The 25,937-nt window shown below is 52.4% G+C and overlaps 8 protein-coding genes across 8 annotated transcripts; 3 read left to right on the top strand and 5 right to left on the bottom strand.

Annotated features, from left to right (window-relative positions):
* Positions 1–784: 784 nt before the first annotated feature.
* Positions 785–2,522, bottom strand: ACET3X_008717 (uncharacterized protein). The gene is made up of 3 exons (XM_069454921.1): positions 2,041–2,522; positions 1,877–1,991; positions 785–1,830 (listed from the first exon to the last, which is right to left on the bottom strand). Exons 1-3 carry the CDS (start codon positions 2,358–2,360, stop codon positions 1,264–1,266), a joined length of 1,002 nt encoding a protein of 333 aa, XP_069304319.1. The 5' UTR covers positions 2,361–2,522; the 3' UTR covers positions 785–1,263.
* Positions 2,523–4,836: 2,314 nt separating this feature from the next.
* ACET3X_008718 (uncharacterized protein) lies at positions 4,837–6,952 on the top strand (the record flags this gene model as incomplete). The annotated part of the gene is made up of 2 exons (XM_069454922.1): positions 4,837–6,835; positions 6,924–6,952. The coding sequence occupies 2 exons, from the start codon at positions 4,837–4,839 to the stop codon at positions 6,950–6,952; spliced, it is 2,028 nt and encodes a 675-aa protein (XP_069304320.1).
* A 2,868-nt stretch (positions 6,953–9,820) lies between these two features.
* Positions 9,821–10,385, bottom strand: ACET3X_008719 (uncharacterized protein; the record flags this gene model as incomplete). The annotated part of the gene is made up of 2 exons (XM_069454923.1): positions 9,821–10,117; positions 10,164–10,385. 2 exons carry the CDS (start codon positions 10,383–10,385, stop codon positions 9,821–9,823), a joined length of 519 nt encoding a protein of 172 aa, XP_069304321.1.
* Positions 10,386–10,665: 280 nt separating this feature from the next.
* ACET3X_008720 (uncharacterized protein) lies at positions 10,666–12,776 on the top strand (the record flags this gene model as incomplete). Its single annotated transcript, XM_069454924.1, has 3 exons — positions 10,666–11,664; positions 11,735–11,811; positions 12,059–12,776. 3 exons carry the CDS (start codon positions 10,666–10,668, stop codon positions 12,774–12,776), a joined length of 1,794 nt encoding a protein of 597 aa, XP_069304322.1.
* Positions 12,777–14,093: 1,317 nt separating this feature from the next.
* Positions 14,094–15,316, top strand: ACET3X_008721 (uncharacterized protein; the record flags this gene model as incomplete). Its single annotated transcript, XM_069454925.1, has 3 exons — positions 14,094–14,389; positions 14,464–15,128; positions 15,201–15,316. 3 exons carry the CDS (start codon positions 14,094–14,096, stop codon positions 15,314–15,316), a joined length of 1,077 nt encoding a protein of 358 aa, XP_069304323.1.
* A 26-nt stretch (positions 15,317–15,342) lies between these two features.
* On the bottom strand, positions 15,343–15,822 carry ACET3X_008722 (uncharacterized protein; the record flags this gene model as incomplete). Its single annotated transcript, XM_069454926.1, has 1 exon — positions 15,343–15,822. The coding sequence occupies one exon, from the start codon at positions 15,820–15,822 to the stop codon at positions 15,343–15,345; it is 480 nt and encodes a 159-aa protein (XP_069304324.1).
* A 3,852-nt stretch (positions 15,823–19,674) lies between these two features.
* Positions 19,675–21,760, bottom strand: ACET3X_008723 (uncharacterized protein; the record flags this gene model as incomplete). Its single annotated transcript, XM_069454928.1, has 2 exons — positions 19,675–21,613; positions 21,666–21,760. 2 exons carry the CDS (start codon positions 21,758–21,760, stop codon positions 19,675–19,677), a joined length of 2,034 nt encoding a protein of 677 aa, XP_069304325.1.
* Positions 21,761–22,974: 1,214 nt separating this feature from the next.
* Positions 22,975–25,872, bottom strand: ACET3X_008724 (uncharacterized protein). Its single transcript, XM_069454929.1, has 3 exons — positions 25,158–25,872; positions 24,198–24,950; positions 22,975–24,147 (listed from the first exon to the last, which is right to left on the bottom strand). The coding sequence occupies exons 2-3, from the start codon at positions 24,805–24,807 to the stop codon at positions 23,096–23,098; spliced, it is 1,662 nt and encodes a 553-aa protein (XP_069304326.1). The 5' UTR covers positions 24,808–24,950; positions 25,158–25,872; the 3' UTR covers positions 22,975–23,095.
* Between the last annotated feature and the right edge of the window lie 65 nt (positions 25,873–25,937).

Raw genomic sequence — 25,937 nt, forward strand, 5'->3', positions numbered from 1 at the left:
CAATCGGAAAGCTACAGTGCGGTTCCGTATGAGAAGTCGCCGCGGATCATAACACTCTTCCAAATGCGACGACCTCTGCACAAGACTACTCGCTTCTGTTCATCCATCGCGTGTTCAGCCCTAAGCTCCCGCCATGGCCCTCATCAGATTCGACTGGTAGAAAGCCATCACCTCCCTTACACGACGCCTCCCCCACCCCTGCATAAAGCCGCCCTCTCCCGTACAAAAAATAGCCATCGCTCTCACATCAGATTGCCACCTGTCTCACGTCTCACACTAGGTAGATGTGGACCACACAGCACTCCGCCTCCCCTGCGCCTTCCCCCCCGCCCACCCGCGCATCAGCCAATCGCGGACAGGCTCGTATGATGCGTATTGCCCCACCCGTCTGTTCGCATACTTCTTCACTGCAGACCGCGTGGCATGGCAAGGGGGTTGGGCGTGGGAGGGGAACAATAATCGATGGTTCCTGATTAGTTACCTATTTGAGAAATTGGCATGAACTTCCCGGAACGGCCGAGCTTGGTTGAGCGTCGAGTGAGAATACCTGGGAGTCGCTATTGTGGCTCGATAGCGATTCGTCTCTAGTGCTTCACAACGACGTACCTCTCGCGAGAGTGTAGAACTCGTGCATACAGTATCGTTCATGGCTAGATCGTTTGACGGAAACGTATGATGCGATACGAGAACAAGGACCAGGTGCTGAGAGGAATGCGGCAATGCCAAAACTCAACCAAGCCCACATAACCTTCAAGTCACTAAGCGCGGGTGCTCAACATCGCCCTCTCCAATCATGCAGCTACATTCTCGCATTAACATAAGCGATAAAGCTTCTTCTACATATCTACATACAACAGCGTCTCCAACAAGACCGAGCTCTTCGGTCTTTCTGAACTTTGCCGGTCCCGGTCCGGTCCTTCTATAATGAAAACCCCAGGGATCCTCTCCTCAACAACAACCACAACAACAGCGGTCCAGCCTCTTCCAATGTGTGTACCCAACAGCGCCATTGCCGCCAATGTTATTCTCCTGCTACCCACAAAGCAAATTAAAACAAGCTAGGAAGGCATTCTACCCTTCGATGGAAAATGATATGGATAGAAACGAAAAAAAAAGATCAAGCGTAGAATAAGAAGGGGGATAAAAAGTGCGAGGCGGCCGCGATCCGACAAGAAACTCCGGGTAAATGCAAGACACGTGATACGGACATAACGCTCAAACAATGCAATGCGCGAAACTCTTCTCAAGAGTTCTCTTTCTCTCTCAAACCTCATGTCGGTCGTCCAGCTCGAAGCTCCTCTTCTGGCTGATGCGGCGGTAGAATGGCATCCTCTGGTTGAAGAGGCGCATCTTCGGGCTTCCGGGACCAGTAGATCGCTTGTTGAGCACAAAGAACTTGTACAGCATACCCAGTATCGCGAAGCCAACCACGAACCCGAGGATCGTGACCAACAACCAGTGCTTGGCGAGCCAGAAGATGATCTTGACATCTGTTCTGTGCCAGCTGTTGCCGAGGTGGTGGGTGAAGAAGGACCACGAGTGGTTGTTGTATTCCTCGGGGAAGAGGATGCGGACGCGGTCTGCGTCGACGGGGGAAGCGTTATTGTAGTGGCGCCAGACGAGAGACAGGAAGAGAGGGCCAGTGGATGCCATGACGGTGATGTAGGGGAGGGGCCAGCGACGGTTGTAGTCGGTCAGAGAGTCGATGGCCTTGAGGAAGAAGGGGTGGCGGGGGATGGCACCCATCGCGTCGTTGGAGATTCCAGTGGGGATTGTGCGGCGGACCCAGGCTGGGTAGGCGAGAAGAGGGTCGAGGCTGCGGTTGCATCCCTAGGATTGTTAGTATGAGGTGGTTGACAGAGAAGAATGTACGCACATCGTCGAGGTCGATGTAGATTCCGCCAAAGTGGTGCAGAACAAAGTATCGGATGGCATCGGCGCGCTGAATGGGGTACGGGTAGCCGTCAAAGGTCTCGAGGAACCACGGGTATCTGAGCATGTTAGCGATACGCCTTATCGCGTTCGTATTTTCCGACATACTCAGCAGCGATGAACTCGCGCGACTTCTTGTCGGTCCACAGCTTGTACTCGTAGTCGGGGTGGAGATCCAAGCAGCTCTGTTGGGGGCCCTTCCAGTGCGCGGGTATGCTCTCGTTGATGTACGTCTGGTGAATGATCTTGGGGATCAATTGCGGCGCCTCATTGATAGCGCTCGAGTTGGGCGCAGGGAGCTCTCCGCGGAGAATGGCATCTTCGCGGCCAGAAGCGATCAGAAGACCGAGTAGTGTCCATACGCTGTGTACTGCAAAGCCGAGGACGACAATGGTGACGAGCAGGAATATGGTGACGCCTCTCCGCATGGTTGCTGGTATTGTTCTCTGCCTCCTTTCCCTCGGGGAGCGTCGTGCACGGGCTGGGGTGGTGGAAGAGAGCCGAAGTCGCGATGGCAGTATAGCGATGTAAAATTAAAAGAGGTACAATTTCAAGCTTCCGGCAAGCATCAATGTCCGTCTAGTACTCGGCGGGAGAGGGAGAGAAGAAGGGCAGAGGCGTGAGACAAAAGATGGGCGTCTGCTGCGCGCTCTAGAAGGAGGCTGTGCTCGGACTGCCCAATCTCGCTTATCCCGCAGACCCCTGTGCCTGGCCGATCTCCAGACCCACGTTAGCGCGGGTCGCTCTTGCCCCCTCCAGGCACTTCACATGCCAACACGGGGCGAGATGCGAACACACCGGCCGTGACCGTTGCGGTGAATGTCCTGCTGTCTGCCTTTGCTCCACCATGTCCGACTTTGTCTTCACCGTCTAGTCAGCAGTCATGTACAGCCTCGTCTCACACTCTCGCACCAAGCTCTACACTCGGTCTTTGTCGCGAGAGGCTGTGTCGTGAGGCATTTCCGTCCCGCCTATAACGCGCCCTTGCAGCACACTACGTTTCCCATGCTCGCTTTCCACATGTTGTCCACCTTTTTACGCATCCAGCCAAGAGTAGCACACAAGTCACCTACGTCTACCAAGAAGCCGCACATTACCCGCGATAAGCCAGCAGCCGCTGCCTACTACTAGCTGTTGCTAGGGTGTTTGGCGGGCAAATTTGCTTTTACAACCGCGGCTAGTGGAGCATGGCCCACCGAACTGGAGAAAACCCAAGCTTTGGTGGGCTGGCAAAGTGCTCGACTGCAACCAGTGGGGAGTGCATAGTACACAATGCCGCGGTTATTACTTGAACTGGTATTGCAACCTGGGCTGGGTATTGCGACCCTGGTACTTGTTCGAGACACTTCACGGCTGGAAGCGAGCTTCATGACGTACGAACCAAGGCTGGTCTACGCAATGACGATGGATGTCCAGAATTTGAGAGCTTCGCGGCAGCGGGCAGGTTTACACTCGGTTGCACCACTGTTTTCGGTCTGTCCGTTACGAAATTCTTAGCTTACAAGAAGCCCTGTTTGGTTTAGCGCAGTCTTGTCATTCGAGCAGCTACACAGACACTACTAAGACTACTTATCAGAATTACTTATATCATCATCTTATTTAGAGAGCATTGCCGCAAGTGTCGTTCTCCCACAGTTGTCCTGGGCTTGACGGCCGCTATGATGCCCGCCAGCCATGGCTCCACGGCCACTTTTCTTCCTAAGCTGTCCACCATGTTCTTACCCATCTCTTTCTCATTGACAAGCTTGTCAACCAAGAACACCGGTTCTAAGAGGCTGCTTATTCAATCCGCGTGCTGCGGCAAGCGCAACCCTTGCATCGGAGAGCGAGGTCATATCACGTGACTGAAGTCAGCGGCTTCCCTCTAGGCTTCGGCGGTATTGCTAAAACGGCAACAACACCTCACATCCATCACGGATTCTACAACTGTTGTTTCTCTTACAACACACAAGCGATCGTGAAGACACACACGAGATATGCGACAATGCACGCATCAGGTTATTCGCGAGCCCATTATGCTCGAGCCGCCAGACCCCTGGTAGTCTAAGCCACTGCCTGCACGCCTCAGCTCATCACCTCCAGCACTTCAGCCTTCCCGTACCTAGGCAGTAACACTTAACACAGTCACTCCAACTCCGACTCCGACCCTCGTAGGCACCACAAAAACGCTTTCTCATATCGTTCGTTGCCCGACAAAGTGCCTGCTTCGAATGCCTCTCGATGCGGCTTGTACAGATAAAGGCCGACAGCAGCTTCAGCCTTGTCAACCATGAAAGCACCTCCACCCCGCCCTATGCGATACTGTCGCATACTTGGGGCGACGATGGAGATGAACTAAGTTATGACGATATGCGCAACGAGACAGGAAAAGAGAAGAGCGGTTATGCCAAGTTGCAGTTCTGTGCTGAGCAAACCATCAAAGACGGCCTTCAACATTTCTGGATCGACACTTGCTGCATCGACAAGTCAAGCAGCGCGGAGCTTTCAGAGGCTATCACGTCCATGTTCCGTTGGTACAAGAATTCGGCCCAATGTTACGTGTACCTAGCAGATGTTACGACGAAGAAAAGGAAAGCCGACCACTCACCACCCGATCACGAAACGCCCTGCATCACCTGGATCTCGGCTTTCCGAAACAGCAGATGGTTCACTCGAGGCTGGACACTTCAAGAACTACTTGCCCCTCGCGTTGTCCTCTTCTTCTCTCGCGATGGAGAGCTGCTTGGCGACAAGTTCAGCCTAGAGCAACACATCCACGACGTCACGCGTATTCCCATCCCTGCCCTTCGAGGAGCCCCCCTACACAGCTTCTCTGTCGATGACCGTATGTCCTGGGCTGCGAACCGTATCACAAAGCGCGAAGAAGACAGTGCGTATTCACTGCTCGGAATATTTGGCGTTAGCATGGCGCCAATATACGGAGAACAACAGGCAGCAGCATTTAGGAGGCTTCGGAAAGAGATAAGGGAGGCTACTCAGGACCAAGGTCCATCTTCGGACGACGGAAAGAGGCAAGCACTCATGGAGTCGCTGCGGTTCGACCAGATTGACGCGCGCTATGCGACAATCAAGAACGCCCATGCCAAGACATGCAAGTGGTTGTTGCGAAAATCAGAGCATACTGAATGGCTTGACCCGAAAAAACTTCATATCCATCACGGCTTCCTGTGGATCAAAGGAAAACCAGGAACCGGAAAGTCAACATTGATGAAGTTTGCCTTCAGCCAGGCTAGCAAAACAAGAAAAGACAGCGTTGTGATTGCCTTCTTCTTCAATGCACGAGGTGACGTCCTCGAGAAGACTATCATCGGAATGTATAGATCACTTCTACTGCAGCTTCTCGAGAAAGTTCCTACGCTACGGTGCAATCCCCGCTCGCTGAGCCTGATACCATCGACTATCAGCGCGGATTATCAGTGGACTACGTATTCGCTAGAAGATCAAATCCAGCAAGCTGTATTAAGTCTCGGAGAAACACCCGTGATATGCTTCATCGATGCGCTTGACGAGTGCGGACAATGGCAAGTGCGGAGCATGATCTCCTTCTTTGCGAACCTTGGCGAGCTCGCAGTTTCATCCGGCAGGTCCTTCCGAGTCTGCCTGTCGAGCCGACACTATCCTGAAGTCACGATTCCGACAGGTATCAGTTTAGTGCTCGAAGGACAAGAAGGCCACACCCAGGACGTCAATAACTACCTTGAAAGTGCGCTAAAGATCGGAACTAGTGCACGGGCACAAAAGATTCGAAGGGATCTACAGGAGAAGAGTTCCGGTGTGTTCATGTGGGTTGTGCTTGTGACTGACATCCTGAACGAAGAGTATGACGGCGGCCGGATGTATGCTCTTGAGCGAAGATTGAAAGAAATCCCAGCAGATCTACACGAATTGTTCCGGGACATACTCACACGCGACTCAAAAGACAAAGAAGAACTAGTACTGTGCTTACAGTGGGTGCTCTTCGCCCGGCAACCATTGCAACCAGAGCAATTGTATTGTGCAATCATCGCTGGAACTGAGCCCGATGCACTCGCCAATCAGCACCATCAGGACATGACACCGGATATAGTCAGAAGGTTTCTCCTTAGATCGTCCAAGGGTCTTACTGAGATGACCAAGTCCAAGAAAGAAACGGTACAATTCATACACGAGTCGGTACGAGACTTCTTGCTCAAGGAGAATGGTCTTAGCAAGATCTGGCCCGAGTTCAGAAGCAACTTCCAGGGCCAAAGCCACGATCGATTGAAGCAGTGCTGTTTCAACTACATTAGCATCGACATTGCCACATCTTTACAGCTTCCCGACGATCTACCGAAAGCGACCTTACCAGCGTCGGCGGACTTGCGCAAGTCTGCGGCCGAAAAGTTTCCCTTCTTGGAATATGCTGTCCAAAACGTGTTGTACCATGCCGACACAGCACAAGGCGGAGGCATCTCTCAGGCGGACTTTCTCAACAGTTTTCCGCTTCCCCGATGGGTCAAGCTCGACAACCTATTTGAGAAGCACCAAATACGGAGACATACGCAAGGCGCTAGTCTTCCCTACATACTAGCTGAGCTGGATCTGGCGAATTTGATCAGAGTTCTCAATTCAGCCAGCTCTTGTATGGACATTGAGAAAGAGCGCTACGGTTGCCCTCTTTTCGCCGCCGCTGCTACGGGCAGTGAACAGGCTCTCGACCTGTTTCTGGAAACCATCGAGGTTCAAGATATCTATAGCAGCCTCGTTGCGGAAGTGGATGAACAAATATCCCAGCGTAAATCAGCGGGGCGCGCTGCAAGCCGTGACTTTGTGTACTCAAAGTCGAGAAATCTTCTCGTCAATGCGGGAGGGCTTGACCACCATAGGGTTCTTGCGGTGTTGATCGCATCAGGGAAATTCAAGATCGATTCGCAAGACTCGGACGGTAGGAATGCGCTGTGGTGGGCTTCCAATAATGGCTTTGAGATGCTGGCGAGGTTGTTGCTTGCTGTAGATCCTGCTATGGTCGACAGTAGAGACAAGAAAGGCAACACCCCACTGACTGCAGCATTGAATCAAACCAATACAGGGATGGTTGAACTACTGTTAGAAAAAGGCGCTGACGTCAAGGTGGGAAGTCCTCGGAGGAAAGCACTCTATTCAGCTTCATTGGGCGGTCACAGGAAAATCGTGGCGATTCTACTCGAGCAAGGTGCAGACGTTGACTCGCTGAGTGGATATTATGGCCCTGCACTCCAGGCAGCTACATGTCATAGCCACAAAGAGATCATAGAGCTACTACTAGAAAAGGGCGCTGATGTTAATGCTCAGGGTGGAGTTTATGGGAACGCACTCCAGGCAGCTTCAGTAAATGGCAACAAAGAGATCGTAGGGCTACTACTAGAAAAGGGCGCAGATGTTAATGCGCAGGGTGGACATTATGGCACTGCACTCCAGGCTGCTTCAGCCCTAGGCCACAAAGAGATTGTAGCGCTACTATTGGAAAAAGGCGCTGATATCAATGTTCAGGGCGGAAAATATGGCACTGCACTCCGGGCGGCTTCAGTCAGAGGCCACAAAGAGAGCGTAGAGCTACTACTAGAAAAGGGCGCTAATGTTAATGCGCAGGGTGTAGGACATGAAACCGCACTTGAGTCGGCATTAGCCGGTGGCTTCACAAAGACCGTAGCGCTACTATTGGAAAAAGGCGCTCATGTTGGTAGTGCGCTTCAACGAGCTACAAAGGAAGGTCGCTATGAGATTGTGGCGCTGTTCAGAAGCATATCGAAGCGGGGGGCATCTAGGTAGCGTCATAGTTATCACCTCTTCATCTTCAACTATTCTAATAAACAGTGACTGAGTGATTGATATCTCCCATAAATCTCCAAGAAGGGCTCTGTTCAAGGGTAGGCGTTTCCCAATACTTGTTAGCATGATGAGGTCGATCGTCTAGTGGCGTCTTGTGAATGAAATGTCTCTTTGCACGTTCGAGCGGGCGAGTTACTGACGGAGTCACTTGCCCTGAGAGTGCAACAGGAAGATGTCCGCCTTTGACGCAGCTGGTGGACAGCGGGCCATGGAGTGATGAATTTACCAAGAAGTGCGCCTATGGTCAGTGGGCCGTTACTTCCCGTCGAATTTTCTGCCATGGGGCATACAAAGGAAGGAGCGGTGCAGTGCGTTGACCTCACCATTAAGCAGTTGCAACTCCAGGACCATGCACCTTCGCATGTTCACCCCTTCGCCATCATCATCCTAAATATCTCACCTACGACCTATGTTTTCTTACTAGTCATGCTCCTAGCTTCCTCTCCTAATTGAGTCGCGTGCGACTAATACTCCGCATGAGTCCTCTTACCACGATGATTATCACCCTAGGACTCTGGATCTTCCTCGTTGCAGTAGCCACAGCAACACCAGTTGTAGCCAATGCGCCAACCTTCATCCAGAATGCGCCTGTCATCTATGGCGAACCACCCGGGCCACGTACATCGTTTGTTGTAACTTCCAAAATCTGCATATGTTTATTATCTGGACTACTTGGTAAACATGACTCGTCGCCACGTCTACTGCAACACTACGACTAACACGCCTAGGATACCGCATTCGAGTTCTCAACGGCCATTCGTACAAACGCATTACCTTGACTCAGGTGTACGTCTTCGTCCTCTACTTCCTTTCGATGGGATTCGTTCTCGCTGCTGCAATCGTCAATAACGGGCTCGGGCTCAATACACATGGTGTGTGCAGGATAGCGATGAGGATATGCATTGTCTTTTACGCCGGCAGCAAAGTGAGCATGTACGTCGGCCTTCATCCCGAACAGCATGTGAATATCGTAGAAACAGCTCACGGGTTCACCAACAGGTATCTATTCCTCGTCGAACGAGCACATGCGCTCCGAGCACCTTACATGTCCCGCTACCACGACCTCCTCTGGCTATTCAGCACAATCGGAATCATATCGAGCCTCGGCGCCGTCGGCATCGTCGCATTCGTCTTACCCGTGTACTGGATGTCTGAAGAGGACAAGCGCTGTCGTATCGGTGTCAAGCGGTACACCGGCGTCCCACTATTGACATGCGACATCATCATCAACGTCTACCTTACGCTCGTCTTCGTCTACCTCCTCAGCCCGTTGATGAGAGGCGCACAGCTCTCGGGCTCGAGTGTCATGGGTCGTTTGGCTCTGTGGATCGGGAATACGTGTGGTCGAGCAGAGCGCAAGGTCGCGGTTGAGCTTCGGCGGTCGAATCAGGTTATGACGAAGAAGGTGGAGAGGCTGCTTTGGAAGACGTGCATTGGGTCGCTTCTCGTTATTGTGCCGACTGCGGCGAATCTTACGTCGTTGTGCATTCTTCAAGGAAATGAACTGGCTTTTGTCAGTTGAGATCCAAGAAACTCAGAACTCACTCACTGACATGTTACTGGTGGCAGGTTTGCCTTACTATCTGCACTTTTGATGGTATGTTGCTGCTTAATGATTTCAGATTTGGCTGACTCGTGTTGCGACAGTTACATGGGCTGCTGTGGTTTTCCACTGGCTCACGATGGCTGGTACCGACGAGCGAGAAGAGACTTCTGCGACGTGGGTGACAACCTCTTCGTCTGTTCACAGCTGACGCGTTGTAGACCATCGGCACGCCAAAGTGCATGTACACCACGTCCACGGGCTGCTCCGCCTCCTCCAGTGCGAAAGAAGTCATCAGTATTATCGACCCTGGACTTGGAAATGATGTCGATCGATGCGGACGAGGACGAAGAGGAAACTGCTTCCGGTGGCCCAAGTCTCAACAAGATTGACACATCGACCGCGAAGAATAACAATTCTGGCATACGTTCGGAAGCGCATTGGAGAGACTCTGGACATTCTACCCTGGTGGCTGATACGAACATGTCCAACAACGCGGCCAATCCGCATTGATCCTGTTCAGAAATCCGAATCCTCCTCTTCGATGATGACTTGCGAGAGCAGACCCCGCCTGCGAGGCCCAGGGACCTTTTTCAACACTACGGGCGTCGCACTGGGGGAGTGATCGATGCACTCCTCCTTCTTCACACGTCGCGCAGCTCTATATTCAGCAGCTGTTCTGCCCTGTTCATGCTCTACGGGGACAACAGTTGCATCGATCTTTAGAGTTGATGAGAGAAACCTAAAGACGACGAAGAGGACGGTGCCGGTGATGCATCCTATCAGGCCGGCTGTTCCGAGGTAGACGTATAGAGTCTGTGTAATCAGCATCAACAAATGAAGGAGATACTAAATTGAATACCTCTATTCTCTCGAGCCACTTGGCGCTGAATGGTATGGACAGCACTCTGATGATGGCCTGCCCAAGGCGGATGAAGGGTAGTAGGAAGAATGTGGTGACGTTGTAGAACGGCCGCAACAGAATGATGGCTAGATTGATGAGTTTACTGATGGGGAACCAGATCACGTGTGCCAATACGACAGCGACGCGTGTGACGACGTCGAGGACGGTGGCAGCATCCATGGCGGCAGACGTGGTGATGTCTAAGCGTGGGTGGAGGAGGCGCAGGCGACTCAGGACAGGGCCGACTAGGGCGACGATCAGCGTCATTGGCTAGTGCGGCGAGGTGGCTATCGGCGATTGAGTGGCATCAGGCATGGAAATCTTGACCCCTGTGTCCCGCTGCAGCTCCCTCCAAGCAGGCCGGCCTAGTAATAGCTTGACGGGTGCGTGGCACGCTCTCTGACCTCAATCTGTCGTGATCTCCCCATGCACTCGACCGTCGCCGTCGCGTCTCGTTGTCATGGGGAACCAGAATTCGCGGTCGACGACACCCACGTCGAACCCGCAATCGCCCACCAACACCAACAACGTGACTGCATCACATGGCCCTGACCGTCCGCACAACCACCACCCTCACCACCACCACCACCTTCCCCATCTCCACCCCCCACACAGCCAGCACCACTCGGCCCGCCGCCGCGAGTCGATCCAGGCGCTCAGTGCCGCCAAAGCGCCTGCAGCTCCCAGCGTGAGCCTCGAGAACGCAGAGAGCCATCCCACGTCGGCCCGCCCCATTTCGCGTGGGAGGGCGCAAGCCGGAGGGACTAGCACAAAGGCCGTCACGACGCAGCTGCGCGCCGCCCAGGACCTGTACAACACCACCAGAGCAGCAGCAGACAGTATGGGCAACGAGCAGAGCAGCCACAAGGGCCACAGGGACAAGGACAAGCACCACGTCTCGCCCCGCGATGCAAACACGACCCCGCCGTCGCAGCCCGCAGCTGCTGCTGCCATTGTACCTGACACCGTCGCCGTTCAGCAACAACAACAAGAACAACCCGCCGCCGCCGAAGCAGAGATGGAAGCTACACCCGAAGTCCCCGCCCGCTCGCCCTCGCCCTCGCCCACCCTCCCCGTCGACGTCCCCTCCTCGACCTCGCACCCGGACCCCCGCGCCCCATCGCCCTCGGACCTGCCCTCGCCCACCTCCGCCTCCCTCACCGCCGACTACCTTCTCCCAGCCTCGGCCTCGCAATTCTCGCGGCCCCCGCGCCTGCCCCTGCCCATTGAGGAAGAAGTGCACACGCCCGGTAGTCCCATTATTGCGCCGCAAGAACTCGCTGGCTTCAGCGGCGTAGACGAGATATGGACGCCGGTGCATGAGAGCGATGCGGATGGCATGTTGCCGCGGCGGAGCTCCATGGTGAGTAGTACGACGGCGGGGGAGGATGAGGATGGGGATTTGGGCGAGGAGTTTAAGGGGGGTGAGGGGAGGCCGACGGTGCCGACGTTGATTGAGGTATGTGATGCTTTCAGTTTTTGTTTTTTTTGGAGTCGGGGTGTGGGAGATTTATGCTGACTATGGATAGTGGGAAGGGCCTGGTGAGCGGGTTTATGTGACGGGAACGTTTGCGGGGTGGAATCGAAAGTACAAGTTGCATCGCAAGTAAGTGGATACTGGATTTCCTGGAATATTTTGGGGTGGACTTTGTCTGCATCAGCCACACGGGTAGAGGCAGTGGAAGACGACTCTTTCATCCTCCCTGCGCATACCTGCCTGCATCTATCCGTTCGTGGCTGTTGGCTCCACTCGGCTGAGACTTGGTCAATCATCACCCAGAGGCTTGAACTCTTATTCACGACTGCCTCTTTCGAGGTTACACTGCACACCGACAATACTGACATGTCTATAGCGGCCCCAGCAGGAAGAAAGATGCCCTCTCCGCCTACGTCTCCGTCACCCCAGGAACCCACCACCTCACCTTCCTCGTCGACAACGACATGCGGACATCCGACAAGCTCCCCACGGCCGTAGACTACACCAACATCCTCGTAAACTACATCGAAGTTCCCTATCCAGAACTCACGCCTCTCCCCGCCAGCCCTCCAGCTGCCGCAGCAGCAAACGACCCTCTAGACGACTCGGCAACACCCGTCCAAGAACGCGAAGCGCCAGTTGGCATGTACCCGCCCCAAGTCCTACCACCATCCCCACCCCAAAACGCAACCACGAACCCAATCCCGACCGTCACCGCACCCCCCATCGAACCGAACAAACCAGTCGTCCCCGAGCCAACGAAGAAGTACCACCAAAACATCCCCCGCTACCTCCTCGACCTCGACGCGCCCGAAGAGTCATCCCGCTTCGCCCGCGCAAACGCCATGACCAACAACCTTCCTACTCCACCTACGCTCCCCGGGTTCCTCGGCAAGAGTATATTGAACGGGACGACGCCGATGAAGGACGATAGCAGTGTGTTGATTCATCCGAATCACACGGTGCTGAATCATCTGGCGACGAGTAGTATTAAAGATAATATACTGGCGACGAGCGCAACGACGAGGTATAAGCAGAAGTTTTTGACGACGATTATGTATAAGCCCAAGGAGGAGGGTGGGGAGGTGTATTAGGGGGGGATGGATTTGTGTGTGAGCTTCGGCTTTTGGTGCTGCTAGTTTTGGCTTTTGCCTATTGTGTCTATATTGTATCGTGTGTTTGTTGGGTTTTCTTTCTGGTTCTGAGAAGGAATTTCTGGGAGCTGGGGAGTTTTTTCTTTCAGTTCCATGGTTTTCTTTCAGGGAGCGGCATATACGCGGAAGCTATGAGTTTATGGGTTTTTCTTTTCTAGGTTCAATACCCCCAGCGGTAGGTCTCTTTCTCTCTCCTCTCCTCCCCTCGTGTTGGTCCAAGGGTCGGGGTATGATTGCGGAAAACAAAATGGAAGGCAGACATGCTAGCATCGCGGGAAAGAGTATAAGCAATGATTGTGAGAAGATGTTTGTATGAGCTGCTGCGAATCATCGATGGGTTGTATGTGCACGTAATATCGCGGTCATGTGATGGATGGATGTACTTCATGACTAAGCAAGGGCGCGGTACAACGCGAGGCAAACCAAGCATCGGAAAGAAAGAATAAAGGGCCAAGCCAGGGATCCTTCATTCCAAGACTCTTCCAACCGTATCTGTGAGACAGTCTACTCGCGCGGAGACCGTGAAACAGTACGCGTTCCTTTCGCACAGAAAGCGGGGCAACATGGCTCGGAGCCGACGGCTCCGCTTTTGGAGGGAACATCCCCAACGTCAAGATCGCGCGACCCCCTGGTAGAAATGGCATTATGTTGTACCTGCGATCGGATTGGAGAGAGTGCAGGGGATATGGTGTGAGGAGAAGTTGTGATAGGGCGGATTTAAGGTTTTACTTCCCCCCACTTCGAGAAGCGTGGTGATCGCGGTTTAGCAGTATGTCCCGTTTGGTAATGCGACTGCCGTCAACGCAGGGATGGCATGTGAGTCCTGGTCTGAGGTACAGAACGAGTAGCTATGTATTGCCGCTGCGCAGTGTAATTGAGACTCGGTAGCTGGCAGAGAGGGACGATGCATTATGGAAGTAACGAAAGCAGATCAAGGACTCGAAACAGTAATGTAAGTTACAAGCTTCTTCTACGAATGGGGATATGGTCCGATTATCTCGAGAGGTACCTGCGGTGCCGACGAGCGGCCCCCCTCATCCTCTTTTGTCAACACGCCATGCAACTTCCGGTCCGCCGCTGAGAAGACATGTGCGGAGCTTGGGGGGATGGGAGATAGGGTCGCTGGTTGTATAAAAAGTACCTTGCAGTCACCTTCCAACGCCAGATGATCTACATTCAAGAATTTGGTATCTCTTCCCTTGGCTCGATTCACCCCGTCACTTTCAATCCGGAACCAGAACGACATCGTACTCCACAATGAAAGCCCTCATCTACAATGGAGTGGGAAAGTGCAAGATCGTAGACAAAGAGATCCCCCGACTGAGTGGCGGCCTTGATGCTCTCGTCAAGATGCAACGAACCACTATCTGCGGCTCAGACCTACATATCTTGAAAGGCGACGTCCCAACGTGCACTCCAGGACGGACACTGGGCCACGAAGGCATCGGCGTAATCGAAGATGTTGGACAAGAAGTCAAGAACTTTAAGAGAGGCGATCGCGTGCTAATTCGGTGTATCACGTGCTGCGGTACTTGTCAGTTTTGTAAGAAAAGGTAAATCTAAACACGCACATCCATCGCATTTCAAGAAACCTTGCTGACATTCACCTTTTCCCCTTTGTTACCAGTATGGCCGACTGCTGTACAAACGCCGGCTGGATCCTCGGCCACACCACCGACGGCACCCAAGCCGAATACGTCCGCATCCCCTACGCCGACACCTCGCTGTTCCCTGTCCCACCCAGCGGCGTCGACGACCGCACACTCCTCCTCTTCAGCGACATCCTGCCCACAGGTCTCGAAGTCGGTGTCCTCCGCGGAAAAGTCCAACCAGGCTGTACCGTTGCGATCGTCGGCGCGGGACCCGTCGGTCTCGCAGCAGGTCTAACAGCGCAATTGTATGCGCCGCGCAAGCTCGTGTTTTTCGATATGGATGAGTACCGGCTCGGTGTTGCGAAGAGGATGGGGGCTACGCATGTGTATAATGTGAAGGATGTACGGGGTTCAGTGCGGGAGCTGGTCGCGGAGCATATCGATGAGGCGGATGGGTTTGATGTTGTTATGGAAGCCGTGGGTATCCCTGTGACGTTTAATATGTGTGAGGAGCTTGTGGCGAAGGGGGGCCATATTGCGAATATGGGGGTGCATGGGCGGAGTGTGGATTTGCATATTGAGCGGCTGTGGGCGAGGAGTACGATGATTAGTATGGCGTTGGTCTCGGCGCATACGATTCCGATGTTGTTGGGGTTGTTTGCGGCGGGGAAGATTGATGCGAGTGCCATGGTTACGCACGGTGAGTTCACTTTTTTTCACATGGTACGCGTTTTGGGAGGTGGTTGTATGTGCTGACAGTTTGTGTTCGCAGACTTCAAGTTTAGTGATATTAAGAAGGCGTATGACCATTTTGCACGGGCGGCCGAGACAAAGTGTCTCAAAGTCAGTATTGAATTCGACACTCCGGGGCGAGAGCAAAGGTTGTGATAATTCCACCCCTTTTTTTTTCGTCCCTACGTAGAACTAGTCGACACAGAACCTTCCTTGGCGCACTTCAACGTCCACTGTTTCGCATGCATCTCAAACGCGCCCCTTGAATTCGCATACTCATTCGCGATCTTGACTTCCACCGCGCTCTCCAACTCAGGGTGATCCAGCAGCGTCCTCAGACTCATCAGAATCTTCTCCATGGTGTGGTTGTGATGCCAGTCTTCTCCCAGCATCTTCCAGCTCACGACTCCCGTCCTGCTGTCGATGTTGGGGTGGTAGATTTTGGTTGTAAAGTTCATTTTTGGCGGCTTCTCGGGGTAGTCGTCGGTGAATTGGATGTGGAAGGCGAACGTACCGCCTTCGTAGGGCGAATTGTCGAGGCCTTGGAGCGTGCCGGTCCATTCAAAGATGTCGTTGTGTTTGAGTTCGACGTGGTAGCCTTCTGCGGGGCTTTTGCGCAGGCTTTGGAATTCCTTCTCGAGGCGTTTCTTAGTGGGCGTCATGGTTGGTGAATGATTTTGAGGGGTGAGACAGAAGTTACAATGGATTATTTCTGCAACACGTCGTGCAACTCAAGAAAAAGAGGTGTTGAGGTTACTCGCGGGTTTTGGCGTACGTCATGGTGCGTGTACTACCACGCCTTAGTTCAACGCGACTGCCAACGCTTAACATCGTCACGATTTACGAACTGCACCAAGGGGGAAAGAGATCGGATTTCGGCTCCAGAGTTGTTCTCGTCGCTAATCTGCCTGCTGGTCCTATTCCTAGTGATGACAACAAACAATCCCATCCGATCCTCGATCTTCCACAACAGACCTACCATCCATGTCTAATAAGACCTTGCACTACTCTAATCTACCATTCTTTGAGAAGAACCTAAGTAGGACATCCGTCGCCATTGAATGGAACACAACGAGCTGAGTACACGGCATTATCCTGTGTGTTGCCGCCCCACTCACGGCAATCGGTAGGAGTCCACGGCGCTTGGGTAGTAATACACTGTACCATGGTTCTTAGCTCTCCTGGAACCCCGCTTGCGAAGCGTGCCAACACATACCGATATCGTGTTTCCTTGGGCGTGAAAACACGCCCTTCCGCCTACTGCTTCACACGGTCGACCCGCGAATATAGCACCTTGGTTGCCCGGGGCGGGGGTAATGCGACACTCACAGGCATATTGCTGTGGATCGTTCTGGCCGAAAACACAAGAGGCACTGAGGTTTGGTCAACACGCTACTAGCGCAGTGATATTGCGCATAGAACGTACCTAGCAAGTATGCTGGTGATGAGGAGGTGGGCCTTCATGATGGCTTTGAAGATAGCGGTAGAACTGATTGATAGAGGGGTAGTAGTTGGAGATGACTTGTGGATGAGAGCAGAAAGATCTGGGAGGACTTCTCGTTCTTTATAGATTCACCGTACTGTCTACCTTCACATCAGTCTACAGTATCATCGTCATGCTACAAGTCCAGAGATGGAGCAACGTCACATTCGTGCCGCGATCCGCTGGGCAACGCTGACAGCTTTGATGTGAGCATATTGACGCCCGCTGACATCCGAGCTTAATTACTACTTCTGGGCATTGATTACAAAACCTCGGCAGTTTTTCCTTAATTGGAATAAAAACAATCATATTGTAGTAATTGTAGTCCAGTGCACAAACCAAATACTTCACGACGAAATCTTTAACCCAAGAAAGTCACAAAGTGATAATTCTTTTGTCAACACTTTGGGCAGATCTCTCTTGCAATAGAATTGAACATCTCTATCTGGATTATGTACTCTCGCTCTCGGTTTCTGACGCGGTCCTTTAACAGTCAGCTAAGAGTTAGGCGCGATGAAACCGAACAGTGTATCCTTGACCTCCAAAATGGCAAGGCAGGTCGTGCGATTACTTTACAGAGTATCTGATCCTTCTAGTATCAACTTGGCATAAACTGTTACGTACCCGAGTCTGCCTCGCAGTGAAGTAGTCGTCACCAACATCGGGTGCCAAGTTTGCAAGTCTCCTGACTTTTTGCATGTATCAGCTCATAAAACAAGAGCAATCTAATCATCCAACCAAGAACATGCGGCCTTCTGGGAAGATTCAAGGCAGATAGACAGTTTGATATTGCCCTGAGACTGAGGGGTAGAAGCTGTCCGATGAAGACGTGAGATTTCTTCGCAAAACGATCGAGTCTTGTCCTCCTAGATACCTCTGCCTTTTCTCACATGACGGAACTTAGTCCTAGTATCAATTGAGCACATTGTACTGTTACAAAGACAACAGTATCCCGCTTATATACGATATTAATTTCAAGTCAGTGCTGTTCTGTTCAGTATCTTGCAAGTCCCAGCCGTTAGAAAATATGATGCTGACTGTTCCCACGAGCTCCCCGCATCAGGTTCGGTGGTATTAGAACCTTCAGAATGGGGAGATACAACTCCATGTAGCTGAGTTGGGCTTGGCCGGGCTTGATGCCGGTGCAATGAGGAGAAACTGTCCACGGCATATGCACGCCTAAGTGTTGAAGAAGAGCCAATGGCGTCTTACATACTTGAGATATTCTCTATATAAACTACTCCCATTTGCATGGTCACTTATACATCGCTCACCTGTCTTCTTCTCTCTCGCAAAATAACTGATTGCATCCAAGTACTTGCTCATCGAGGCATCCCAACTATTCCGCATCATGCATTTCAACCTTCAAGTCATCAGCCTTCTGGCTCTATCTTCCATGGCATCTGCTCTGCCTTCAGTACCTCTAGCAGAAGAAGGCGCAGTGGGAGACGCTCTCAGCCATCCGCACCTGGTGACAAGGCAGCGACAATACAGTTGCGTTGGATTAGATGAAGGTTTTGCGGGCGAGTGTTTACTTGCAATTACTCGATTAAGGCAGCTGGAGAGCAATGGATGTAACGTCTGGAGTAAGCATGCCTATCTTCGTATCCTTTCCACTGTGCGGGACTAATTGGAACGTAGCTTGCATTGGTGCCAATGTCAATGTTATTGCACAGTGCGCTCTCGCAGCTGGCATGGACTTTGCAAGTAAGTTGAGATTCGGCTCATTTCAACTTGTTCTAATACTTGTTTGCAGATCCTATGCAAGATATTGCATGCATTACCTCCGCTTTTGCTTTCGAAGGAGCGTGTGTTTTCTGCAATTAAGCAGACTCTTCTCACGGTGTGCGGTCGATTGTTAGTCCAGTATGATATCCACTCGCCCAACACTCAAGAGTCACCGTATGACGCTCGCGCAACTTCGCGCTGACAACAGAAACAAAGGTATAGACATGAAAACAATATCTATTAGTATCAGAAGCTTCGTAGTAATAGAACTTATACCTATGCGATCACTTTCTCGAATTCTGCCGCACATCAGCCACCGTAGGAGATGTCAACTCCCTCGTCTACCACCTCTTCATCGTCGCAAGTGTGGCCGCAAATCGGATAATTCCTGAACTCAATGCTTTGGCTAGAGTCGGGAGGATTCTTTGGATATGCAGGTATCCACCTGTTCCGTCATCTCATCGTTCCGTAGTCCGGTCTGGGTAGCGTAAATTCTGTATAGGTATGTGGTCTTGGCGCTACCATCCCGCGCACTTTCAGCAACGAGAACCACAACTGAGACGCTTCATTCTATACCTCGATTAATTCAGCCACCTTTGAAGCTAATTACGAAGATCTCTTGATGCCATACGCATCGCAATCAGAACATGCCGGGTATTTAGCGGGGGCATCCCATCTTAACTCGGTAGACTTACGCATGCATTCATCTCGAACAAATTACGTATCAGGTCTCGTGGAGACATTACGCTTTCCACTTCGCACGGCCTTATGCGATTGCCTTGAGCGCCGTCCAAGTCGGAAGACTGATGTCTGGGAGGCCATGAAGAGGATGTAGTGATTTGACAATCTCGTCCACGCTTTCCTCTTGATCCATACAGAGGATGTCTGTTAGCGATAGTGTCAATGGTGATGCGAGAGACGTGAACGACTCATCAACTGAGTCATCGGGGCCAACGGCCACGTGCTCAAAGTCTAACCCCTCGGCTGCTGACGGAGCGTTTCCGACTCCAATGGTCTTGAGAAAGGCATCTCGCTTAACGACTTTGTCACACTCGGCCATGTTCAGTCTCGCGTTCGCATCGCTGGAGGCTTTCTTGACAACGGGCTTCCAATCGTGGGGTGCAGCACCTCAGATTTGAAGAAACATAACCAGAACACGTCCTGATGAGATGATGAATAGAAGGAATCGAAGATGTTTATATCAGAAAGAAGAAGACTTAAGAAATACACATCCGCCACATCCTCACAGCTGCTGCATATTATTAGTCCCTTTGTAGATTAGTCGAAGATCAAACAGCGGAGCTCAGCGCGTAGAATGCGAGAATTTCCTTCGCTTGCTGGGAGCATGCGCATCACCCTCCACATTCGCCCTGTCATCACGCATCCACACATCACAGACCGGTAGATCATCATCGGACAAATATCCATGGTGGCGAAAGAACTCAGGCGGCGTCTCTTGGACAAGAACGGAATCTTGGTCATGGTCTTCAATCTGCTGCCGTTGGCGATAAGTGTCAATGGGTGTCTCGCTTACCAGAACGGAGTCGTTCCCTGGCGGTGGCGGAAGATGTTCATAGTATCCTTGCTGTGAGTAGTCGTTCATAATCCCATTCAAGCTCTTCTCGGAGTCATCGCTGTCACCGCTGTCATCTTCAGTGACATGATACATACCTCGTCCGGGTTTGGATGGAGCCTTTAACTGACTGGCGAACTGCGATGCCTCATAGTCTTGCATGATGGATGGCAACGGCGTGTTTACACGCCAACGTTGAGACGGTAGGGTCGTCCTATGTGTATCTTGAGCCCGGCGCAAAGCGAAGGGCCGCGAATTGGTGCCTGGACTCTGAACGCCACCGATGAGACCAGCCGCAGCGCGGTTATAGATCGACTTGGGAATAATGTCGACAAGATCACGGTTCTCTTCGCGCGGTTCCCAGTCTGCATTCGCCTTCGCGTACAGGTCCTCAAAGTCTTGGGCATACGATGTAAACCACTCGTGATCGAGAGCCTCCGACGCTGTCATACGCTCTTCCTCCTTGAGGACAAGCAAACCTTTGATGAAGTCTTTTGGATGATAGCTGACATTGGCCCACGACGGATGATAAGGATCGTCCAGGTTACTGAGGTCGCAAATGGCTGCGAGGCCCATGATTACCCCGCGAGGGTTGGTGTCATACTCCGGGTGTCTGCGATCGCTGAACATCAAGTCGCCTGTAAGCACAGTAGCCGTAATCGAGCCAACAGACCACATGTCGACAGCTTTCGAGTAGCCGTCATCGACTGGAATCGCCTTGTTGAGTCGGTGAATCTCAGGCGCCGTGTACTCCAAGGTACCGACGTATGAGAACATTCGGTGGTACTTGTTGTTCTGTGGTGGGTTCTGGCTGTTCTTCCCAGGAAGGAATCTAGCACTGCCAAAGTCGGTGATGATGACGCGAGCGCCATATTCAAGAGATGACATGAGTATGTTGTCTGGTTTCAGATCACGGTGTACGATGTCTTGATCGTGGAGGTACTCGATTCCTCTCAAGACCTGGTAGATGATAAGCGCAGCATGCAGACCATCGATCCGGCCGTCCTCGAACTCGATAAAAGAAAACAGGTCGCCGCCCGTGACGAGCTCTTCAAAGATGTAGATGGTGTTGTTACTCCGAAAGACCTTTTCGATGGTGATGATGTTCGGATGGCTAAGGTCCTTGAGAATGTCAAACTCGCGAAAGCACTTGGTCACTCGCGTTGGCAGTTGTTCCATCTCCGATTTCTGCAAGTTTGACATCGCCAACGTGTCGTACATTTTGTCCAGTTGGATCATCTTGCATGCAAGCTGTCGCTGTGTCTCTTGGTTGATGCCCACAAGTACCTTGCCATAACCACCCTCGCCGAGCAAACGCCCAGTAAGGAGATAACGCGATGCAAATGTCTGTCTCTCCCGCTCCTGGATGGCGGTCAACTTGACTAGGTCTACCGGTGTGTTCGAGTAGTAGACTAGAGTGACGGTGTCTGAGATACGCATCTCATCCCTGTCTTCTAGGAGGAAGGTGCTTTTAGGGCCCATCAGAATGCCCGCATCTTGCGACGCTGTGTATTCTGAATTGCTCTTTCTGAGGTAGGTACCATTTGCGGAGAGATCTGTCGCGTAAACGAACGGTGCGATCTTAGCAACTGGGTCCTGCTCATAGAGAATGCAGTGGATGCGCAGGTGCTTCCTTGAGATGGTGAGGTCCTCGACCCACGAGTAGCGACTGATGGTAGGATTAGAACAATATCGTATCCAGCTCAGGACACAGCGCTCACCAGAGCTCTGGATCCCTCCCAAGATAGAACTGCTCGTTCCCACACACTTCGATCTTGCCTCCGTGCGCTCCTGCATCCGTTAGTTTGCGGATCATGATTCGAGAACCACGACTCACCATGTGAATTCTCACCCGCGACCTGGACATGCAAGCTTGCGACTGCCTCGCCCGCCATCATACAGCATCTCCCTTCTAGAAACAACGCTGCTTCGGAATGATGTTGGTGGATGATTGACGCTTGACGCAAGGCAGGTGACGCGGCGCGTGAACTCCTCTTGGCGCCTGCTCCAGGGCTGGACGCTAATCCGCTTTCGCTAAGCGAGCCCCGCACCCACCTAGGTATTTCGTCCAGCTCGTTCCTTCCTTTGTTCTACACTCACGACACTCATCTCGACAGCAATGTAAGTTATATGCAGCCAGCCACGGCGGCGCTCGCGACACTCAATTGAGCGCAACGACTGCTCTTTGAGTGTCCTTGCACTCGCCGTCAACTCCGCACTTGTCAATTGCACAGCCGCTGACCTCATATCACAGCCCGCCGACAAGATGAGAGCCAAATGGAGGAAGAAGCGCGTTCGACGTCTCAAGCGCAAGAGAAGAAAGACTAGGGCTCGTTCGTAAGTTCTCACCATATCCTACCGCCAGCACTCCCGAGTCTAACAAATGGTTCAGCAAATAAACGTCTCGCCCCTCAATCTCAGCAATTCCAACCTCAGTTCTGAAGGATCACGATCACTAAACGACACGTTTTCTACGCACGACCTTCCGACCAGCTCGCATCTCACTCGACTACACCGCGCAATCTAACCCCAAGTTACGTCATACGGCGGATTGCGGCACGCGAGCTTTCAACTACCACTTCGGAGGGTGACGACTGTGCTGGACTGGGGAAGAACGTCATGGAATGCTGGTCAAGCGCCTGAATGGCACATTGGGTTCTCACGGGAGTTTATCTGAACACTGATTACGACGGTCACTCTAACACCGGCGAGTCTTCCTCTTGCGGAGGCTGGCCTTTGACTGATGCGTCGCCATGTGGACATGTGATAACGGAATCAAAAATGCTTCACGACAATATTGCTTTCTCTGTGCGTGATGTCGAGTGACGATTCGTGAAATGATGCAATGTGCGCGGACTGGGTGTTAGCCGATCGGGATGCTGGAATGCATGCGACTTATCGATAACAATATGTACTAACAGTCAAGAGGACTCAGGTGCGAGTGTACAATGCAAGAGTTCTCACGCATCCATCATCGAAAGTGATATTTGTACGAGAATCGGTTTGGCAAAGATCTCATTACTACTTTACACTACCACACAAAGAAAAGAAAGATACCCGATATACTGTGTCAAAAAAATCCGCAATTACCCATGACCACAAAGAAAGAAACCCATCCTTCCATAGCCAACCAAGCAAATAATGTTTCCCATCAAGCCCAATCCCTCATCTCCCTGTCCTCCACCTCACACTCACTCCCACCCTTCTCATCCCTCCGCATCTGCACCTCCCTCACCACATGCACACTATTCCCCACCCCATGACCGCCGGCAGCAGTCGTAACCGAAGACGGACAAGTTTCCTCCGCCCAGGCACGCGCATACACACCAGCTGGTGGCTTGACAACAGTCGACGAAGATGAAGAGGATGGCTCTGTAGGATCCGTGGCGCGAGTATGGTTCCAGACGGGCATCTCAGCGATACTGCGGTGCGAGAAGAGGGGGAGGAGTGGGCCGTGGAAAGACGGGCGGGCGAAGTAGCGGCGGAAGAAGGAAGGTTGGGGGGATGTGGGTGGGGGTGTGTGTGAGATGTGTGAGGTCGAGGGCAGAGCGGTGTTTTGATGTGAGAGTAATGTGTCTTGTGTTGTGGCGGTGTGGAGACGGGGTATAAAGTCCAGGGCGATGGAATCTTGGGTCGTAGGGTCGGTGGAAATATCCTTTGTAAAGTCTGTAATGGTCGATTCGGTGAGGGTCGATCCGGTGAGTGTCGACGATGATTTGCTGGACCAAAGCATACGCTTTGCCTTGCTGGAAACATTCGAGGTCCAGGTCCTTGCAGCCGAACTCCTCTTTGGCGTACTTGTGTCTCTCGATTGAGCGTGCAGACTAGGCCAAATCTTGCCCACTCCCATTCTCACCAGCACTCGCCGGTAATGCGCATTTGCATCGACGCCCGTGCCTAGGAGACAAAATGTAACATATCCCGTAGCAACCTGGACCCACTTCTCGAAGCTAACAACCCCCATAACGGGGATCCTGACGATCTGGCTTAGAGTCTCGGGGTTGTGAACCGCAGACCAGGAATAAGGCGACGTGATCCATGATGAGGTGTTGACGAGGAGATAAATGGAGTAGGACAGGTAAACAAGGACAACGACTAGACTGAGGATGAAGAGACGGACAAAGCGTGACGAGGTGGTGTTGCGGGCAGCGACTAGGCGGTGGAATTCACGGCGGTAGCGATAGAGGCGGTAGACGAGTAGGCCTGTTGGGTTGATTAGTTGAGATAAAGTTAGAGGAGCAGGTGAGACTTACAAGCCCAGTAGGAAGCGAACAGCATGCCGATGGTTGGCCACATGAAGCCCAAGACAACGCTGGGCCATGAACTGTCGTGAGCCGATATACATCCGACGATGCCATAGATGAAGTAGCGGGCGGGTTGCACGACGTAGTAGAGAACGATCAAGAAGCCTGGCACAACCCAGCACCACACAACCTCCCAGATCTTCGCCCACATCCTGCTCTTCGGGCTCGTTGAAACCGTCATGTTGTTCGTATCCATGACAATGGCGAGTTTGCGTATGACGAGCGCCACCGAAGCTGTCATGCCAACATAGCTACCCACCTGGAGACGCACATGGATGTCGCACCAGCCAGAACCATCCCACCATTCGTTTACATTATCGCGAGGCCATATGAGTGCGTTGAAAGAGTTGAAGAAGTTGGCTAGGATGATCCAGAGGATGAGGGAGCCGGCTGCGATGTTGGTTTGGTGGAAATGCCAGATCATGGGGGCCATGCAGAGGAGCCAGGATGGAAAGGCAAAGGCGGGGAAGATGATGGCGGAGGGGTAGAGAGGGGCGTCTGGTCCGAAGTATTCTGGGTGGGCTCTCATAAACGCCTCCATGCCAAGTGTCGGATCCATTATGGCTGCGGAACTCGGTGTAAAGAGGAGGAAGAGACAGAGCAGGGTAGATAGTCTCTTGTGATGCTGCAAACCTGGAGGCCTGAATCCAGTCCACGAATGTAGCCGTCGTTGAAGAGATGTCCTTGGAACTGTCGATGCTACTATCTCCAGGATAGATTGTCAGGTGGTGTCGAGGTTTTTAACGATGGGAGAGATTGTGATGAGAAGAAGAAACAGAGTGGTGAGCAGTCAACATGCAGCATGGTGTAGTCCATCACTCCATGCTGTGCCGAGTATGTCGAAGTTGAATAGAAAGTTCCGATGTCTCAAGCTTCAATACGGCTCAATAGGATCTCTCGTCAACTTACGTTCACTTGGGTGGTGAAAACCAGCCTGCCGCCCGCATAGCTTCTTTCTTATTGCACCCGCCAAAGTCAATCACAGTCTTTGTGAAACGAGCTGATCCGTCGCTTCGGCACAGGGGTGCCTGGTGCTCGCGATATCTGGTGCGGTGCTGTGGTGGCGCGGGTTGTACCGAGACTTTGATTACTCCGCATTTGGGTCTGAATAGGAAAATAGCACGGAAAGACGATTCGTGAATAGAAACCCAGCAAGAAGGAGACGAGACATGTCTGTGATAAGTAGTGCAAGCAATCAGAGAGTAGAGGAAGAGGAAAGGAGGTGTTGAGTCCCCGCATTCGCGGCATGGTTGCAGGTCGGGTTGTACGCGGGGTTTATCCAGATTATCCAGTCTGGCAGTGACATGCGTCCAGGAACCGGTGTTCAAGTGTCAAGTCTTGTGTGTATCTGTCGCCATCGGAGTCCGACAGCGGGTGTTGGTGGATGAGAAACACCGAGCGCGAAGATACCAATGACAACTTCTTTTCATCGAGTGCCATATTGCCTTTGCTATCTCAGCGCTTCGTCGTCTCGTCCGTCTCTGTGAGATTAGCTGGGTTACACGGCAGCATGGTGACCACACGTGCGGCACGGTGGTCGTCACTATCATGGTCTGATTGTGCGGGGATACAGGGTACGGCCAATACCACTTGACAGCACCCGGTCGCCGCGAAGGATGCCAAACGAGTCTGCGAACGCGTCGAAGGCTAGGCGATAGCGCATGTGGTGAGGTGGGTGGGAGAGGGTCC

Source organism: Alternaria dauci, chromosome 8 (genome assembly GCF_042100115.1).
Source record: "Alternaria dauci strain A2016 chromosome 8, whole genome shotgun sequence".
Taxonomy (NCBI): domain Eukaryota; kingdom Fungi; phylum Ascomycota; class Dothideomycetes; order Pleosporales; family Pleosporaceae; genus Alternaria; species Alternaria dauci.

Coding starts and splice junctions, on each gene's coding strand:
- ACET3X_008717 (XM_069454921.1), bottom strand. CDS start 2,360: ATGCGGAGAGGCGTCACCATATTCCTGCTCGTCACCATTGTCGTCCTC. Junction 1,992..2,040: donor CGCGAGTTCATCGCTGCTGA/GTATGTCGGAAA, acceptor TAACATGCTCAG/ATACCCGTGGTTCCTCGAGA. Junction 1,831..1,876: donor TCTACATCGACCTCGACGAT/GTGCGTACATTC, acceptor TAACAATCCTAG/GGATGCAACCGCAGCCTCGA.
- ACET3X_008724 (XM_069454929.1), bottom strand. CDS start 24,807: ATGGATCCGACACTTGGCATGGAGGCGTTTATGAGAGCCCACCCAGAA. Junction 24,148..24,197: donor GTTCGCTTCCTACTGGGCTT/GTAAGTCTCACC, acceptor TCAACCCAACAG/GCCTACTCGTCTACCGCCTC.